At 33.3% G+C, this 20,375-nt stretch overlaps 1 protein-coding gene and 1 long non-coding RNA gene across 5 annotated transcripts in view; one reads left to right on the forward strand and one right to left on the reverse strand.

Moving 5' to 3' along the window:
• LOC135126915 (barH-like 2 homeobox protein) overlaps nt 1–5,813 on the forward strand; it is a 59,729-nt gene extending 53,916 nt beyond the window's left edge. For 2 of the 3 annotated variants that reach the window (XM_064053147.1, XM_064053146.1), the window contains exons 2-3: nt 4,366–4,633; nt 5,074–5,813. In XM_064053147.1, the coding sequence (XP_063909217.1) occupies nt 4,366–4,633; nt 5,074–5,308 (503 nt within the window). In that variant the 3' untranslated portion in view covers nt 5,309–5,813. Of the gene's footprint in view, nt 1–4,362; nt 4,634–5,073 lie in introns of all 3 variants that reach the window. The other variant, XM_064053145.1, reaches the window with a different exon arrangement.
• Nucleotides 5,814–14,329: 8,516 nt separating this feature from the next.
• Nucleotides 14,330–16,271, reverse strand: LOC135126486 (uncharacterized). Of its 2 annotated transcripts, none has more exons than XR_010280046.1 (3): nt 16,105–16,271; nt 15,625–15,902; nt 14,330–15,571 (listed from the first exon to the last, which is right to left on the reverse strand). It is a non-coding gene; the product is annotated as an uncharacterized LOC135126486 (long non-coding RNA). The 2 variants fall into 2 exon arrangements; XR_010280045.1 differs by having other exon boundaries at nt 16,098–16,271.
• Nucleotides 16,272–20,375: the final 4,104 nt, after the last annotated feature.

A 20,375-nucleotide genomic window follows, 5' to 3' on the forward strand; every position in this document is an offset into this window, starting at 1 on the left:
TCTGGATATGTTAAGTGGGTGCTGATGTCCTAACAGACCTACTCAGTCGGAAATTGACATCTTTAGCAAACAGAAGTGATTAGGGAAGTAAAAACAAAATTAAGTTTCACTACTTCAGCATTTTGCTTAAGTTGCTAGGGATTTACGTATTTATAGGACAAACTAATTAGAGGTTTTTAATGGTGTAATTGTCCAATTCAAGCGAAAATTTAAAATTTCAGCAAGAGTGACATACTTGGAATCTAAAAACGTCATTAATTGTCATAATTTTCGCATTTTGCTGACTATGATATTTTGAAAGATTTTAACGTGTGTGTCAAAAATGGTTAGAATATTGCTGCTTGCGTGCAGTACGCAATATGCAGTACTTACTTAATTTTTTCGAAAACAAGCAACTTCTGCAGTAAATAATGTATCTGAACGAAATAATCGGTTTATTAATGTTTCAAAAGCCTAATACAAACTGGAGTTTACATCTTAAACAAACAGGAGATACTAGGGAAGTAAGGGTGTAATTAATTGTAATAATTTTCGTATTTTGATGACCTTGACAGGTATTTTGGATGCCAAACTGCCTGTTGCATGCATACGGTACGCATTTAACAGGCAGTTTCGCATGATTTTTATATTTTCCTAAAATAATTCATCTTTAAAAAAAGGGATTTTTAACAACAAAAGACTTTATATTACGCGTGAGAATATTCTGAGCAAGCTAAGTGTAAGTGTTATGCAGTCTATATTTTGTTATTAAAAAAAAAGAATATTTCTACATTATGAATTGTGTCTGGACATGTTAAGTGGGTGCTGATGTCCTAACAGACCTACTCAGTCGGAAATTGACATCTTTAGCAAACAGAAGTCATTAGGGAAGTAAAAACAAAATTAAGTTTCATTACTTTCGCATTTTGCTTAAGTTGCCAGGGATTTACGTATTTATTGGACAAACTAATTAGAGGTTTTTAATGGTGTAAAAGTCCAATTCAAGCGAAAACTTAAAATTTCAGCAAAAGTGATATACTTAGAAATTAAAAACGTCATTAATTGTCATAATTTTCTCATTTTGCTGACTATGACATTTTGATAAATTTTAGCGTGTGTGTCAAACTGTTGCTGCTTGCGTACAGTACGCATAATGCAGTACTTACTGAATTTTTTCGAAAACAAGCAACTTCTGCAGTAAGTAATGTATTTGAACGTAATAATCGGTTTATTAATGTTTCAATAGCCTAATACAAACTGTAATTTACATCTTAAACAAACAGGAGATACTAGGGAAGTAAGGGTGTAATTAATTGGAATAATTTTCGTATTTTGATGACGTTGACAGGTATCTTTGGTGCTAAACTGCCTGTTGCATGCATACGGTACGTATTTAACATGCAGTTTCGCATGTTTTTTTTTTCCTATAATATTTCATCATCAAAAAAAGGGATTTTTAACAACAAAAGGCTTCATATTACGCATAAGAATATTCTGAGCAAGTTAAATGTAAGTAGTCTGCAGAATGTGTTTAAAAAAAAAAGAATATTTCCACTTTATGAATTGTGTCTGGACATGTTAAGTGGGTGCTGATGTCCTAACAGACCCACTCAGTCGGAAATTGACATCTTTAGCAAACAGAAGTGATTAGGGAAGTAAAAACAAAATTAAGTTTCACTACTTTAGCATTTTGCTTAAATTGCCAGGGATTTACGTATTTATTGGACAAACTAATTAGAGGTTTTTAATGGTGTAATGGACCAATTCAAGCGAAAATTTAAAATTTCAGCAAGAGTGGCATACTTGGAAACTAAAAACGTCATTAATTGTCATAATTTTCGCATTTTGCTGACACTGTCAGGTAAATAAGTTTGTGCCAAAATGCCTGTTGCATGCATACGGTACGTATTTAACAGGCAGTTTCGCATGATTTGTATTTTTCCACAAAACTGTAAATCTAAAAAAAGCTGTTTTCTCTACTTTTACGTTTTCTCTACCTTCCGTGACACCTACAGTACGAAGGTGTCCCGTTTCTGTCTGTCTGGCCGTCTGTCTGTACATCTGTCTGCGGTCCCGGATTTTTATGAATTATGATACAGATAATCTACGAGCCACCGATTGTTGTCAAATTTTGTATTTATATTAGGAATATCTTGTAGGTAATATCAATTCCCGCTTGAATTGGGCTATTGGAACATCGAAAACCATTAGCACACCCAGATACAATCTATCCCATAGAAATTCCTAGTTTTTTAAGCAAATACAGTATGATCAGCGTGCTTAGAATATTCTTATGAGTAACATAGAGTGTTTTGTTCTTAAAAATCACTTCCTTTTTGATTTAAAATTTTGGGGGAAAATAAATGTCATGCGAAACTCCCTGTTAAATGCGTACCGAACGCATACAACAGGTAGTTTGGCACACACTTTAGTCCCGGTCACTGTTAGCAAAATGCGAAATAAAGACAACAAATAATGCCTTTACTTCCCTAGTATTTTCTATTTGTTAAAGGTTTCAATTTCCGCTTGACTTGGGCTATTGGAACATCTAAAACCACTTTGAATTTCCAGATACAAACAATTGTGTCGAAATGTTTTATTTTTTAAAAAAGTAATTCTAAGGGTGACGTACTTAGAATATTCTTATACGTAACACAAATCCTTTTGTTTTTTGGATTTACAATTTTGTTGAAACTTACCGCAAACTTTATTAATTATAACATTTTAAATATAAATGCCAAAGTGCCTTTTAAATATAATTAAATTTTGTTTGGCCATCTATCGTCGAGGGGCTGAACTATGCCGTATTTTCCTTATGTGCGAAACTGACTAGTTTATGAGTTTGGTCTACTACAGTGTTGCCATAGTGTGCCGACCGTGCCAAAGTTCCGGGATTACATACATATATATATATATATATATAATCTGTTACCTTCTTTTACCCATTGGGTGTCGAGGGGGGAGACGCACCGAGCCGCTCAGATAGGTATGGATTATCCATTTATGAAAAACACAAATTCGTAGAAAAGAAATTATTTAGTACAAAAATATAACTAATATCAGTATAAAACTTGTAGATTAAAGTTATCTCCATCGAAAATTTTAGTTTGAATTAAACAGCTCAGTCGGAAATGTGGAACGCAAGAAATATTTAATTCTTGCTGGCAAGAAAATTTTGTCAAAAGTCCATCGAACAAATGGCTAATTTCACGTTTTCTCGACGTTACATGACCCCTAGAGTACGAAAAAATAGGTGCCCCGTTTCTGACTGTCTGTCTGTCGCTTGTATGTGTGCTGTCTGTCGTCTGTTTATATGTCTATCCTTTCACCAACATTTAAATTTTAAGAATCAAGAAAAATTCACCCTATTTTCCCGAAAATTTGAGAATACAATAATGTTGCGCCTATCTGTATTTTATAATAATAAAAAACAACTTATCATACTTAATACTAGCTACTTACCCAAAATAAAATTTTATTTTTTTAATTAACAATTTTAGTCGCCTTCGTTTTTGCGCCGTGGTTCATCGTCAGGTTATTTCGATGTATAAACATAAACAATCGAAGTTAAACTTGCATTGGTAATATTTTTTCCCATTGGTTTATCTGTTTTAAATTTAATATTGTTGGTGCCTGTGCGGACTGCGCCCTCCGTGGCTACGCCATTACATACCTTCTTTACCTGTACTCTTACAGTCCATGCATTTCTTTACTTGAACCTATAGGGGTTATCATAATAAAAAAATAAAATTCGCAAAATTATTTTTTATTTTTCGAATATTGATCGAATAATAATGTACTTACTTCAGGGGTGAAGGAGTTTCTATCTAAAACTGTAGAACAATTTTCGATGTAATATGCGAAATTTGTTTTATAAAATCATATTTTTAATGTTAATACCAGGGTATATTACATTAGATGCCTATAATTACCTTTATTTTATAAATTTATAGATAAACGTAACTTTCCTCTTAATTTTTTTTTTTCTCTAAAATAACTCCTAAGATGTCCCTCCCAGTTAATTAGTCGCACAATATTTTTTTTAATTCTAATTTAATTGCTTTCATGCAGCACAGTGAATCTTTGAGAGTCGATCCCGAGTGGAAATGCAACCCCTGGCATTAATTAAGCTCCGATCTTCCACTTCTCCACAGCCTCATTTTACGCAAACCCACGAAGAGATCCTCCAATTAGACCCCTGTTGTCTTATATGCGTTTTGAGCTGTTTATCTCCCTTTTTAATGAATAAACTGCTTTGTATCCCATTACGCCGGAGGCTGTTAGAAGAACAAGCACCTAAGTGCTCCTACCCCTTTACACAAAGCTGGATGTATTTGAATCCCTTCTAAAAATTATCTTTTCAACCTGAAACATTTCTTCTAGCAGCCGAAGACATCGAATCCTCGGAGCATTTAGACAGCGAAACTGAACGGGGAATCTACCCCTCGACGGTGGGCGGGACTGAAAATTCTTCGGAGGCGGCAAAAGGACGAAAACCACGCCGAAGACGGACGGCTTTCACTCATGCGCAGCTCGCATATTTGGAGAGAAAATTTCGATGTCAGAAATATTTATCGGTGGCTGACCGCAGCGATGTTGCTGATGCTCTGAACTTGTCCGAAACGCAAGTTAAGACGTGGTATCAAAACAGAAGGTAAAATGATTAATTTAAATGAGTTCATTTGCTTCCGTTTTATAAAGAGTTTATTAATATTAGTTGACCTTAGAACTTACCAGACGACCATGAGACGACTTTAAGCATTTATAGAAAACTCGACCGTAATTGGTTTGTTCGAGGTCTATACACTGAGTTATTTATAAGCTGTGAATAAAGAATACATTAGTTTTTCATAAATAGTAAAAAATGAACACTTTATAAAAAAACTGGTACTATATAAACTATGATCATTGATTACTGATATTCCAAAATAAGTAAATGTTTTGGAACTGATCCAATTCACTGAAGTTTTCTGTGTATACAAATAATTATTTTACATTTAGATTTTCCTGTGTTCACTTTGACACGTCATTTTCATAAACTGATTACTGTAATTGATGTTTGTCACACTAACATCATTCAACAATTATTCACAGGACTAAGTGGAAGAGACAAAATCAACTACGATTAGAACAATTAAGACACCAAGCTTCAGTTGAAAAGGAACTAATGAATGCAGGAAATCTGACTAATCCTGCAGGAGATAACACACCTTGTTGTCAGCCAGCAGTAATACCACGCTATGGGGCACAATCTCCTTGTAGTTTTTTGACAACAGCAGCTGCCGCCATTTTTCATAATGTCACATATGTACATGGCTGCCAACTGTAATGTTATTGAGTTTTTTTTTCTGTACATAATTTATAAATTTTTGTGATATAATAGGTAAGTAAAATTAGAATAATATAGAACAAAAATAGACTAGTACTTGTTTCTCACAAGGTTGCGAAAGGCGAACACCGCAATTCACATAAGCAAGAACTGACTACATTCTCAAGTTGTACACTTTGTACGACTACGACTAAGATTTTATTATAGACGTGCATACTTGTAATTTATGTTTTGATTGTTCAAGCGAGTAGAACTTTTCATCAACAAATTTTCATCTTTTTATGGTTGTTATTATTGTAGTACCATTGTTACTGATGTAAATATATTTTTATTATCACTATTATTAACATTGCCATTGTCAAGTGTAAATATTAAGATGGTAGTTGCATACTGTATATTGCTGAACCTGTTCATATTACAATGTTATATTTTGTTTTACGATGTACCTTTGTATGTGCACGTTTTTATTTATTGTTAAACACAAAAATCTTAAAAATGTAATAAAAGGAGATATTTTTACAACGGGTTTTATTTCGAGCACTTTTTACGTACGCCAGATATGAAAGACAATTTGTTAGTCAAATGCCAAGATTTGACAACGTTTTTTTGTTGATTTCACGTTCTGTCTAGCATCTGGTATCTAAAATTTCATGCCAAACTACGATCTCCTTCAAGTATTAGATGAATGGGAGGATTTCATAATAACATTGGAATAAAACATCACAAGTGTTCACAATGAAGGAAATCAAATTTGAAATAAATAATCCACAAAACGGTTATAATAGCATAAATCCTATTATTTCCACTCAATTTGCCGAGAATCGGCACCCCTTACTCCACACACAAAAGAATAATAGCAATATACAAACACCACCAAATTAGCACATCTACAAATTGGGCTCTTTCCACCCAATTATCTCTAATTTGGTAACATTCCTCTCCCCAAGTCTTCCATTACTAACGAATAAAACAAACTTTCAGTGCGTTCCAGCTGAAAGCACATCGTTACTGAGTGTTAGCTTTAAATTTTTTATGTTGAGCGTACCGGCAACATTAACAAAACCAATTGCTATTGAACAACAATCAACAGTAAGCGGAATTCTTATAATAGGAAGTGGAGATGCGGTGAATGGAACTCCATACTGACTGCTTTAATGACCCTTCAACCAGCAGAGACCATTATGTGTGATCCCTATGGACGATTCTTTTTAATGGGCCCGTGCAGCCACTTGACTTCTTGTGTCCTGGCACCCGTCTATTGTCCTGCATCACTTCTGCTCGTTATCCACGACTAAAGCAAACGCCTTACCTTCGACGATTATTATTTTACGCGAATTAGCTTCTTTACCACACAAATAAAAATTAACGACAATATAACAATACGTTATTATTTGTGAAAGTTAAAAAATACCTTTGTAGATTCGTCACATAATTATAAATAAACCGTATAACAACAGTAATAAAACATGTCCCAATGGAACCTTTTATATTTTTGTAGATCCGTGATATTGAGAGGTTTCGAAGTTTCGAAATCGGATCTGTGTCTAACTGCATTTTAGGGTTAACTCTGGGGTTAAGACTGACAAAATAAAAGCAAATAACAAATCAAAACTATTACAAATCTGATGCAATAAAAGTAAAAAAGAGAAATTGTGAAGGATAGATATGGCATGTACATAAAATGTTTTGGTATTAAACGGATTTTAAGGATTCACAAGTAGACACTCTTTTTTTTAATATTTACTGGTGTGGTATTACATTCCTAATAGCTTAATATGCAGATGTCCTAAATAAAATTTCGTGACCTAATATTTTGAGAACACATATTGAAATTAAAACGTCATTGTTTTTAGCTTAAAGGGTAAAGTTTAATTTAGTACACTGCAAATATGACACATATATGGTGTCGACGTCGTGATGCCAAACCATGTTTTTTTAAATTGTAGCGAAAAATTTTTTAACGGATTTTGGTAAATGATGAAATTATTATTAAAATGATATAAAATACTTAGGTATGTAAAGCATAAATATAAAAATATGATGTTGAATGTAAGAAAAATACTCCCTACTAGTTTATTTTACAAAATATTTGTAAAATTTGTTGCAAAAACAGTCATTTAAGGAAAAGTTCGAACTTTCACCCTTCACAGCCGAAGTGATGGGGAATCAATCAGACATATATTAAAAACGACGGCGCGACGTCAGGCGATAAATTTGGCTGGCCGACTGTGCAATCTCAACCTCAGTGGCGTTTGATGCAATTCAGGGTTTATCTGATCAAGATCATCACGAAAATTGTGATGTTGAACGGTTATTTTTAATTTTTAAAGCATTTTAACATCTAGGAGAACTTGGTCATTGTTATTAAGAATTCCCGAAGTTGTAGGCCACGACTGCAATAGCGCTGGCAATTGGACGGCAATGAGCATCACTTCCGCAATGCCGAAGTCTGAAAATAATATAAAATAAGCTCCCAAGAGTGCTAAGTTAGGTGTTTATATGTATATTCATGTAGACGTTATAATTACCAATACTTTTCAAAAATAGAATACAATTCTTCTTAAAAACCAAACTAAGGTTGTATCCAAATTTAATTTAGTTATTAGTGAGGTTAATTACGTTTTTGTTTGTTTGTTTAATGTGATGTTTATTTTGGTCGCGAAACAATATTTTATTTAAAAATTAAAACAGAAAAACACATTTACCTTTTCGAAAAATTATTATAGGAGTACAATTTTATTTTGCGAATATATTCCTATAAGTAAAAATAAAGATATGTGTGTAGTGTTAAAGCAAAGGTAAAGAAGCATGCTATGTGTATGTTTAAGTGAGTTTGTTCATTAAAAAAACGGTGATGAGATCATCACTTTTTAACGACGAGACGTATACCAATTTGGATAGGTGGATAAAGGAATGAATGTATTGATAAATCACAGGTATAAGAGTATGTAATGTTATATACTTTAAATAACATTTACTGTGCAGAATTGTTGATGGGGATGACTAGGCAAATTTTGGTTATCGTTTAACCATCGTATAATATAGGTAAGTAAAGTTTGAGAACAATGATTCCAGTAGTTTCTGAGATTATATATTTAATAAATATCGACACAAACGACAGACAACAGACGATAGACGACAGACGCCAGACAGATAGAGGGAAACGGGAGACCAATGTTTTCATACTGTAGAGGTCACGAAACGTACCGAAAACAAATAAGCCATTCGCCGGATAGACCTTAAAAACCACTCCCGCGCTCACGCCCTGGAATTTGAAATAATAAGTACATAATTTAAGTTGTGGTCACCTACATTTGAAATTTCAAATTTGGCGCTACAACTAGATGGCAGCAGTGAGGAGGAAGCAGTACGGGACACGACGGCATCTAAACAGAATTTTAATAAAACCGCTCGTTCGAAGATTAAAAATTAGTTTTACTAAAAAACCGACTACAATTTCAGGTGTGGGATGAACGACCTTAACATCGGAATGACCAATGTCCGATTTGTGTTTGTGAAGTGCTGATTCATGGAATAGTTACACGGATAAATGGTAGAAGAGTCAAGCACGTGGGAAATGTGAGGTTATGTCAACTCATCACGTTTTCATAAAAGGAGAAGATGGCAAGAACCCTCCAAGAAGTGGAGTTGTGTGACGACGCTATTAAGAATGGTCCTTATGCATCGGTACGTACGCTATACGACCTTGCCTTTGACGACGGTAGTCGGTTGAACAAAAAGAAGCTGTATCAATGGACGGGTTTCCCTTTTGAGATCGCATCAGATGACTTCAGTGAGAAAGTGGATGAGGTAGTGCAGAATTTTACGATCGCAGAACTTTGTGGAGTCGGCCTTCTACTGGGGTTGAATTGTGCAGGTACTCACCAAGAAGTGGCCGAGAGAATTTGTTCAGTGTTGACTGATTTTGATCTGTTTACACAAGAAAGAGTTGTTCAAGAACAAGAGAGTGAAGACGAGGACGACGAAGATGATCCGGTAGACAGTGATGATGGTCGAGCAGGCGCGGCAGCAGTCCCTACGTTCACCATGTCTTTCAGAGACATCGAAGATTCCGTACGCACTTTTAGTGGTGATGACAATTATGCAATCGAGACTTGGGTCGCAGACTTTGAAGACATCGCTAAACTTATGAAGTGGTCAGAACTGCAACGACTAGTTTTTGCGAAGAAATCATTAACTGGGCTTGCTAAGTTATTTATCCAAAGTCAGAGGAATTTGGGTACATGGAAGGACTTGAAACGCAGGTTATTGAGTGAATTTTCCAAGAAGGTGAGCACTGCTGAACTGCACCGCATGCTGAATAATAGAAAAATGAAAAAAGAAGAATCTCTCCAGGAATACTTGTTGAAGATGCGTGAACTCGCTTCAAAGGGTCAAATTGAAGAGGAGTCAGTAATCGAATATGTCATTCAAGGTATCAATGATGATCCTGAACACAAATTTTTGTTGTATGAAGCTAAAACTTATGTCGACTTAAAGAAAAAAATTGAAGTTTATGAGAAGATTAGAAAGACCCGTACACCTTCGACTCAATCTGTTGGTCAACGTTTCCGAAAGCATAACGAAAACAAAGGAACTTATTCTCCGGGGTCTGTAGGAGCGAAGGGCAGTAGTAAACCCCCTCCAAATCAGAACATAATTAGAAGATGCTATAATTGTAATGGTGTGGGCCATTTCGCCTCAAATTGTCCAATTCCGGTGAGGGAAAAGGGTTCCTGTTACAATTGCGGTTCAAAGGAACATCAGAAAAGGAATTGTCCAGGGAAGAAAAAGGAAGACAACACCACCAATGTGAAATCAACCGAGACACAAGATCCCTATATGGTAAACGTTAAGATTAATGTTAAAGATGATTGTCAAACCGAATGTAGCTATAAATTGAATTCATTAATCGATACAGGTAGCCCAATTTCAGTTGTAAAAGTTCGGTATGTCACCGAAAATAATTTCAATGAAGGTCTAAATCCAAATTTAAATTTCGTGGGTGTGAATGGATCGAAGCTTGATATTTTGGGTATTTTTAACACGGAAGTATTTGTTAATGAAACTGTTTTACCCATAAAATTCTATGTAGTTCCTAATAGCACCATGTCCTTTAACGCTATATTAGGTAGAGATTTTCTCAATACCAAGGGTTTCACGTTTACGTTAGGAGATCATTTAAAAATTATTTCAAACGAATTTGAGAAAGTAAATAACTTTGACGAAATTTTACATGTCGATTTTAAGGTAGGTGAAGAAATAAAAAGTAACAAAGAAGTACAGATCAATCCTTGTTTAGATTATGATAAAAAAGTGGAAGTTTTGGAAGTGTATGATAATTTTTATTTATGTAATGACTCGCCAAAGATTGATTGTAATTACGAAATGAACATTTGTGTTAAGAATAATCAACCAATCTCTTTTAGACCACGGCGTTTATCCTTTTCTGAAAAAGAAAAATTACAAAACATGTTAGATGATCTATTAGAACGAGGCATTATTAGACCTAGTAGCTCTGATTACTGTAGTCCAATTGTACTGGTAAGAAAAAAGACAGGTGACTTAAGGCTTTGCGTTGATTATCGCGAATTAAACAAAATTACTATTAAAGACAACTTTCCTACTCCTTTGATAGAAGACAATCTGGATCGACTTCGAAACAAAAGATATTTTACGACCCTTGATCTTAAGGATGGTTTCCATCATGTTCGTGTAGCAGAATCGTCGATTAAATTTACTAGTTTTATCACACCTTTAGGGCAATTTGAATATCTTAGAATGCCTTTTGGGTTAACTAATGCCCCAAGAGTTTTTAACAGATTTATTAATTTAGTTTTCAATAAATTAATTCGAGCAAACAAAATTATTTTGTACTTAGACGATATTCTAATAGCGACCAACAGTTACGAAGAACATTTAGATATTTTGAAAGAAGTATTTGGTGCAGCCTCCCAACACAATTTGCTTTTTCGAATTGATAAATGTGCTTTTCTTATGTTTGAAATTTCTTATTTAGGATATCTAGTAAACAATGATGGCATCAAACCTGATCCGAAAAATGTCGAAGCAATTTTGCAGTATCCAATTCCTACAAATGCTAAGGAAGTTCATAGGTTTGTTGGTATTGCTAGTTATTTTCGAAAATTTATAAATGGGTTTTCCGTCCTTACAAAACCTTTATATGACTTGTTAAAAAAGAATGTTGAGTTTCGGTTTGGTGAAAAAGAACTTGAATCATTTGAACAAGTAAAAAATCAATTAGCTTCTTATCCTCTTTTAGCTGTGTATGATCCGCATACCCAAACAGAGTTGCACTGCGATGCATGCACATCTGGGTTTGGAGCTATTTTACTTCAAAAACAGTCGTCGGGAAAGTTTCATCCTGTTTTTTATTTTAGTCGTAGGACGACCGAAACCGAATCTAAATATCACAGCTTTGAATTGGAATGTTTAGCCGCTATTTATGCTATTAAACGATTTCATATATATCTCTTCGGTATACATTTTACGATTGTCACAGACTGTGATAGTTTTAGGCTTACTCTGAATAAAAAAAATATTAATGTTCGAATTTCTAGGTGGGCACTATTCTTACAAAATTATGACTACGAATTGCAACATCGTCCAGGAACACGGATGATCCATGTTGATGCTTTAAGTCGAGCCAACAATATTTTAGTACTAGAGGAAAATACACTGGAACAAAATTTAGCTATTTCTCAAAATTTAGATTCGAGTATTCAAAAGGTTAAGTCTGAACTCGAAATCCGCGAAAGTACAAAATTTGAACTTAGGAATGGACTAGTGTATAGAAAGAGCAAAGGAAAACTTTTATTTTACGTTCCTTCGTTGATGGAAAGTCAGATCTTAACTATGTGTCATGATAATTTCGGTCACGTTGGCGTGGACAAAACTATGGAGTATCTAAAACGCAGCTATTGGTTTCCTAGTATTAAAGAAAAAGTGAAAAATCATGTTCGAAATTGTTTGAAATGTATCACCTTTTCACCAATTGGTGGCGCTGTGCCGAGTGAGTTACACAATATCCCTAAGGGAAATAAACCCTTTGTCACCATACATATTGACCATTATGGCCCATTAGAAAAAACTTCGACAGGTAAAAGATATATTTTTGAGATCATTGATTGTTTCACTAAATTCGTAAAACTGTATGCAGTCAAGAGCACCAAAACTTGTGAAGTAATCAATCAGTTAGAAAATTATTTTAGGCACTATAGTGTACCATTACGTATTGTATCCGATCGGGGATCCTGTTTTACCTCTAATGAGTTCGAAAAGTTTGTTCAAGAACATATGATTCAGCATATTAAAGTCGCGACGGGGTCACCAAAATCAAACGGTCAGATCGAAAGAATCAATCGAGACTTAACACCAATGTTGTCAAAATTGGCTATTTTAACAAACAAGTGGGAGAAAGCTTTGGGAACAGTTGAATTTGCTATTAACAATTCGTTTTGTAGATCCACTGGTAATTCTCCATCCGTTTTATTGTTCGGTATTAGTCAAAACGATCCTAGCGATCCTTTAAGAAATTCATTGGGCGCTGAAGCTGAAAAAGAAGATGACTTAGCCGAGGTTCGAGAAAAGGCTCAGTCTCAGAATGAAAAGTTACAAGCATACAATAAGCGCATGTATGACCAAAAACATAGACCTCCTAAACCGTACAATGTCGGTGATTATGTGATGATAAAAAACATAGATGTTACACCAGGTATTAATAAAAAACTTTTACCTAGGTATCGTGGTCCCTACGAAATCAAGAAGTCATTAGGCAATGATCGTTATTGGATTACAGACGTTGAAGGTTTCCAAGTAACGCAAATCCCATTTGAGGGAGTATGTTGTCCTGAGAATATGAAGCTTTGGCTTCAATAAGTTACAAAGAGATTAGTTTCATTTGTTCATTATTTCATAATGTTGTGTTTCTAAGTTTTGTTTCCACCTCGTTCTAGTTTTGACGCTAACATGTTCGTCTTTTAAGCCGTCTTTTAAGCGATTGGGTTTTCTAATTCATCTCTAATACCCTTATGATTTTTATATGTCCTAATTACTTATGTGATTTATGTACTTTAGATACTTATGTGCGTCTTATCATTATGTTATTTAGGCGTTATATTATGTATTGGATTTATGTGACTTATGTTTTTAACATTTTATGTTTCACTAACTTATGATGTTTGTGTGACTGAAGTTTTAAGCACCTTATGTTTTCTGTCACTTATTATGTTACGTACCTTATGTTTTACTTTGTGTAACTTATGATGTTTGTGTGACTGAAGTTTAAGCACCTTATGTTTTCTGTCACTTATTATGTTATGTACCTTATGTTTTACTTTGTGTATATGATCGGGACGATCATAATGTCAGGATTGGCCGAATTGTGGTCACCTACATTTGAAATTTCAAATTTGGCGCTACAACTAGATGGCAGCAGTGAGGAGGAAGCAGTACGGGACACGACGGCATCTAAACAGAATTTTAATAAAACCGCTCGTTCGAAGATTAAAAATTAGTTTTACTAAAAAACCGACTACAAAGTACATAATTCAGTTTTATCTGCACTTCAAATCATCGAATTAATGTCACACCACACACCAAATGCCTTAAAATCAATCTTTTTAGATAGAGTGTGAACTCACACTTTATAATGTTCCACTTTAATCATAGGAATCGCAACTAGCAATAAAAAACACGATCAAAAACAGCCATGAATTTTTGAAAGTTTTTCCTTGATGGTTTCATTTTCAACTCAAGTTTTCAAATTGACACTAATCTGGTATGACGAAAATTCTATCAAAGTCAAAAATCCATGACTATCTTTGATCGTGTGTTTTATTGCTTTCTTGGTAGGTATATAAAAAGTCAATAATGCGAGTAATGTCTAAGAATTCCATAATAAACATATTTTTTCTTTAAACGTCAGAAAATCGGACCTTTGTATACCATCAATCCATCATACACATATTAAAAGACGAATTTCAATGCCATATCTACAAAAATACTTTTTTCACTAGCAGCCATGAAGTATGCAAATGTCGACTTATTTAGAGGTAGCAAAGTTCAACTTTTGCAACCAAGGTTCAAAAAGAAGATAGAGGTTATGTACGAAATACTTGATGTGATTATTTCTTAAAAAATGAATAAATGTGTGCTACAAACATTACTTGAGTATACGCATGGTAGTTGGTAGATCGTGGAAGATAAAATGATTAATTCAGGGACAAGTGTAAACGTTTTTCTTTGTGTTGAAGATTTAGATTAAATTTGATTAGAAATCAAAACAAAATCATGTTGCGTCAAAAAATTGAACGCTTATTTTTTCAATTTAATGTCTTGTGGTCTCTATTAGTGAAAAAAATAGTATATTAACCACGGTTGTAAAGCCACTTCTAGACCTCGCGCTTTAGAGCCCTCGACGCTGCGCGTTTCGGGTTCTAATTTGCGCCCGGTCTAGAATGCTTGGCTTTGCAACCTTGACTAATAATTACTATTTTCTACCGCCTTTTTTTCTGCTATCTATAAAGCGAGATTATCACGCGTACCTGGTAAATGCTGACAGTTATGTTAAAAGCAAATGAATCGATTTATGGAAAAAGGACATAAGTGATAAAACTAGGTTTTAGGTAACCAAAAAAAAAAACCTAAAACTTGGTTTAGGGGCTATTTACACATTTTGCTGATTACAGTTGGTGAAGCCGTATAAATCGGCTAAGCAAATATCTGTTTTAAATATTTAACATTTCCCTTCTTAGCAAAAAAATATATGGAAAAACATGACTTAACCCCTTTCTGCATAAAGCGATTTAAATATGTATGGTAAAAGTGATTGCAAACAGTGTTCATGGTGTGTACTTCCTGATTGTCGGGTTGTGTGGTGGTATGATGTAGTGATACAAGGAATAGTGAGATTATGTAAAAAGAAATGTGTTACATTTTAACTTCATTGAAACGTTTGAAGAAAAAATAGTAGGTTTTATTCGGAGTAAAAGTACCTTTTGTAAAGTAACACTTTAACTCCTAATAAAACAATATACTATTTTAATAATACACTGTGACAAAATTATGCAAAGTTTTTGATAATTCAAAACACAATTATAGATACAAAAATCTACGTTTTAGTAGATTCAGATTTTCATTTGTACAAATAGTACAAATTTATGGCAGATATTTACGACTGATAACTTGTGTACTTACTTACTTCCTAGTACCTGCTGGTCAGAATACTAAGGTAAGGTAAAACTGTAAATATTGAGATTAAAACTGCAGTTTTATTAGAATTTAACAATACCTACCTCAGTTTTTATTTAAACATGTTTCTATAGAAATGGCAATGTCAACGAGAAAAACTTCTTAAAATTTAATTAAATTTCTAAAAATTATTCCGTTCCAGTACAATTTGACATCTTTGATGATGTTTTCTATATTTTATGAGATCGGCCATGAATGGTAAACAAAAATATATCAAGGAAATTATATTGCTTAGCTGATCTTCTCAGAATTTATTATTCTAAGCTTTACTTCAACCCATTTTATATTCCTTGATGGGTGTGGAGTGTCCATTTCTTGACGACTAAAATAACTATATGGTTTTAAAAGAATATTTTAAATATAAATAATCTTATTTTGTTCAAATTTTCTAAAACAATTTTTATTTTATCGTAAAACTAGCTTAGAAATACACAACTGAAAAGATGAATGTTTGCTGAATTTTGAACTGATTAATACTACGCAATTAGATGATCGATGTACCAAATTATACACTCACAACGTACACAAAAACCTATAGCCACAATAAGTGATGATTAGAGGGATTAGGCCTAAATTAGTTGACGTTTATAGAAGCCTTTTGTATTCTGTGGTGTTGGTAGGTTTGCTTTAGGGTGAGAAGGATGGAAATCACTGCCATTTCCTACACAAATGTAGACTTGATTGGCCGTAATTTGTGACAGCGCGACATGATCGCAGTTTCAATTTGCAGAAATTAGACCCCTAACGAGACTATTACATCCATCATGCTTTGGTGTGGTTCGTTCACAATCTGCTGGCAAAATACGATGCGGATTATTCCGTCAGTGGGAGTAGCTATATAAAGCTTTCATTAACATTGCAGTTATTATTAAATCTTAGAATTATACAATACTTTAGCATTTAGCTTACACGTAGTTTAAGCTTTGTTTCATTTTCTAATGTAACAGTAAAAAAAGACAATGCAGATTTAGCATCATCGGAACAACTAAAAAGTAAGATGGATAATGTAGACTCCATCCAGATTTGAAAGTAAAGAGCATATTTCTAGAATTTCTAAAGTGCTTAGAAATTTACTAATATAAAATATATAACAAAAATGCTGTTTCCGATAAAATTAAACAAATTTTCAAACCACCATCCCCGATGATTGTTTTTATATTCCTCTTCGAACTTACATGATTTTTTCACAAAATAATTAAAATTGTGTGGTATAAATAATAGCATCCTTTACAATACGTTTACATTATAGCGTATCAGATTTTCCTATTTAGTGTTTTAATAAACCTATAAATCACATCTGCATCAATCAAGAAGTTTTACAGCATTTAGAAACGTAAGCTAACAATAAGTAATTATCTGGTTAATGAATTATTGTTTAAAACAAGTATAATTTTTTCTCCGTAGGTTACTTCCTACCTAACTTTGCAGACAAAATTTTCAAAATTAATTAAGCTAATAATTCTATACATTAAAAGAAGTGTATTAAATACGACAAGATTATTATAAATATATTACTTTATAATTACTTTAATTAATTTATAATTAGAAGATCGAAAACTTTGCGAAAAAATGGTATACTAATAGTTAAAAGTAATTAAATGTAAATAACTATTAACGAAATGAAAAAGTAGGTACCAAGCGTAATTTAAATTCTGAAATTCGCGGTGTTGGTGGAGCTTTGAAATATAAATCTTATACAGTTTCTTCAGATTCTCACATGCAAAAAAGTTGCATCTTGTGTGAAGATGTTACTTAAGGGTATTTTGTCATTTTTTTGGAGTAATCACTGAATTGAACAACACTGCTTACTCTACCGAAAATAACCAGCAGCACAAATTCTTACCACACCCCCTAGAAAAGTGGCTCCACTATGAATTTTTATAATGTAAGTAAATAGAAAAATATTATTTCGTGGAAAACAAGAATATTTTGACAACATTCCAGCCAAACTAAATGTATTCATAAATCGTGACTGCGCACTAAACCTCAGCTTCTTGTCTTTTCGAATTTTCATGCAAATTGCGTTGTTTTCAATTCATGTTATTCGTGAACGTGCCTTTGCAGTCGTATAACAAGTCCGGTTATGCATCCCGGGGCATCATCCCCAATACGGGGTAGTTTACCCTCTAGTTATACAGCAATTAACATATCATTTGAGTGTTTGTGCTCGTTACTGCGACCCCCCACCGTCTCGAATAATGGACTCTGATTGGCACATAAACCCTCTTCACCAGCGTTGCGAAAAGTGGAAAACAGGAAAACCTTTCAATTATGTTTATTTTATCCGGCCGCAACCCTGATTTGTTTCAATTAAGCGTAATACAACGTGAATTACAGGAAGTTATATTTAGATTGCACGTTTTCCAGACTTGAATGTTGACGGATAATTCAAACAGTACTGAAATTACGATTTATAAACTTCACTGTCTGAATTCGCAGAATAGGAACGCCAGACGCCATTATTTTTGATATTACGGGACAAATACAGTGCGAGGTGCCAAACACAAACGGAAAAAATTCGGCCCAAAATTTCGGAAATATACAAATTGTTGAAACTGTCAAAACTATCTGTGATATTAAAAAAAAAAAGAGAAACTAAATTACAAAGGTTTTGGAGAGAATCACTCTCGTATGATGGGTTATACTCTAGAATTATGTTTTTATTTACGTTCGTCAAGTTTTGTGGCGTTATTTTGTACTTCATTAATCCAAACTTACTGTTCTCAAAATATTCATACGAATTTTGGAAAGGTTCTGGGCACTAACTTAATATAGTTTGGTTAAACAAAATCTTTTAAACCAAGCATATTAAGAATACTAAAAAAATAAACAGGGGTCTGTTGCACAATACTTATAAGTCTAATAATATTAGTTTGTAATTTGTAATTTATGCAATAAATATACACAAATTACAATTCACAAGACTAATATTATTAGACTTGTAAGTATTGTGCAACAGGCCCCAGGAGTCAAAAAATAAAAGGATTACAACAACATTAGCTCACTTTGGAAGATCCGTCCTTTCAAAAAATTGTTAAAAAATTTGTTTTGAATGTATGCTTTCTGGGATGCAATGCCTCTTGTGTTTTAATAATATTAGATTTCCTGCACAAGAAAGTGTGTATGAACCAATTTATTTTATTGATTGTGTAAGAAATAATTTATTTAACCTTGCAGCGTTTTGGTTAATTGCAAAAATCATTAGGTCGTCACAAAAAAAATAAATCATTTTTCATTAAAAAATACGCCCTAAGATGGATGCAATATATATTGTTCTTCACAGACAATAGTAATTTGGTGTTAATAAATTAGTACACCAACACTGCATTATTTCTGCAAAATACAAGTGGCACATACAACCGACAACCTACAGTTGTATTGTGTAAATTTAAACTATGTACCGGTCAGTTGCATTCATCAATTCGTTGGTCCTATGAAGTCTGTCATTTTTTTGATGTAACAGAACTGTAATTTAAAAAATGAAATAAACACTTTTTCTAAGATAGATAACGTATTTAAAAATGTATTTTGGGTTGCGTGTCGAATTCGACGCTTTTCAGTAAGAATAATAGCGAGCATAGGGTACAAGGAAGATTGAAGAGTATTTTACGTCACTAAAAATACTTAGTTTATCCGGTTTACAAAAGAAATTGTTTTTATTTGTTATTTTACAAAAAAAAAAAAGTAAAAGGAATAAACATTTTGGCTTGACTTAAAACAAGTATTTCACCTACACCAACTTTTAAAAAACTGGTCGAAAGTTATTTTGACAGGACTTCTCTCGCCCCCGAATGCAGTGCCACAAATCTCGCTTCTTGGAAAAATTAAAAAATTTGATTTTGCGAATTTGTAGTCGATAAAACAAATACAAGAGTATCCCATTTTATAAAATTTATTATAAACATTTTTGATATGTCATGACATTGATTGGGAAAATTTTGGTTAGAGGTTTACCATCTACACGATATTCTTAACATACATATTTAATACAATCGGTCCGGTAGTTTTGGAGATTAGCTGCCTAATAAAAATCTGAACAGACGGTACACAGACTGAACCACGAGACCTAATTTTTCATTCTCCATGGGCCAGAAAATGTCGAGAAAACACAAAAGTTAAATTTTATAATTTTGCGAACATTTTGTGCTTTATAAAGCGTTCCACAACACCGAAAACACACAATATATTTGTCGCGCGTTTCGCCAACCACCTTGGCATTATCTATGCATTTATTACAATAACTTCAAAACGTCACGATTTCAAAGTATTCAGTTTTTCAATTCTTGATTTAGTTCATAAAATAAATTGACTCAGTCATTAATTTTTTTCAGACACCCCGTATAAGCTAATCTAAAAAATATTAATGCAGTAATAAATCACAAGTATAGACTCATCATACTTTGCACATTTAAGATAGGATTTGTTCAGCAAAATTTGGAGGTGACATCTTCAATTTTTTAGAGGGGATGAGCAAATACATTTTGATCAAAAATTTACCAAGCTTATGATAACTTTAAAACATCTGCAAGATTTCAAAACATTCGGTTTTGCAGATTCAAAATTAAATTGTAAAATGTTGTTTTATAATTTTGATTTTTTTTCCAAAAATCTGGACATTTCGGGTGAATATTCAACACAGAGTCATAAACTACAGGTGTACGACTACGTTATTTTATACAATTTAAAACCCATTTACTATGTACAATTTTAAAGTGACGTCATCACATTATTGGTGGGGATGATAAGACAAATTTTGGTTAGCGTTTTACCATCTACATGATATTCCTAATATAAA

This window comes from Zophobas morio, unplaced genomic scaffold (genome assembly GCF_036711695.1).
Source record: "Zophobas morio isolate AGI-343-1 ecotype UQ-CSIRO unplaced genomic scaffold, CSIRO_AGI_Zmor_V1 ptg000011l, whole genome shotgun sequence".
Taxonomy (NCBI): domain Eukaryota; kingdom Metazoa; phylum Arthropoda; class Insecta; order Coleoptera; family Tenebrionidae; genus Zophobas; species Zophobas morio.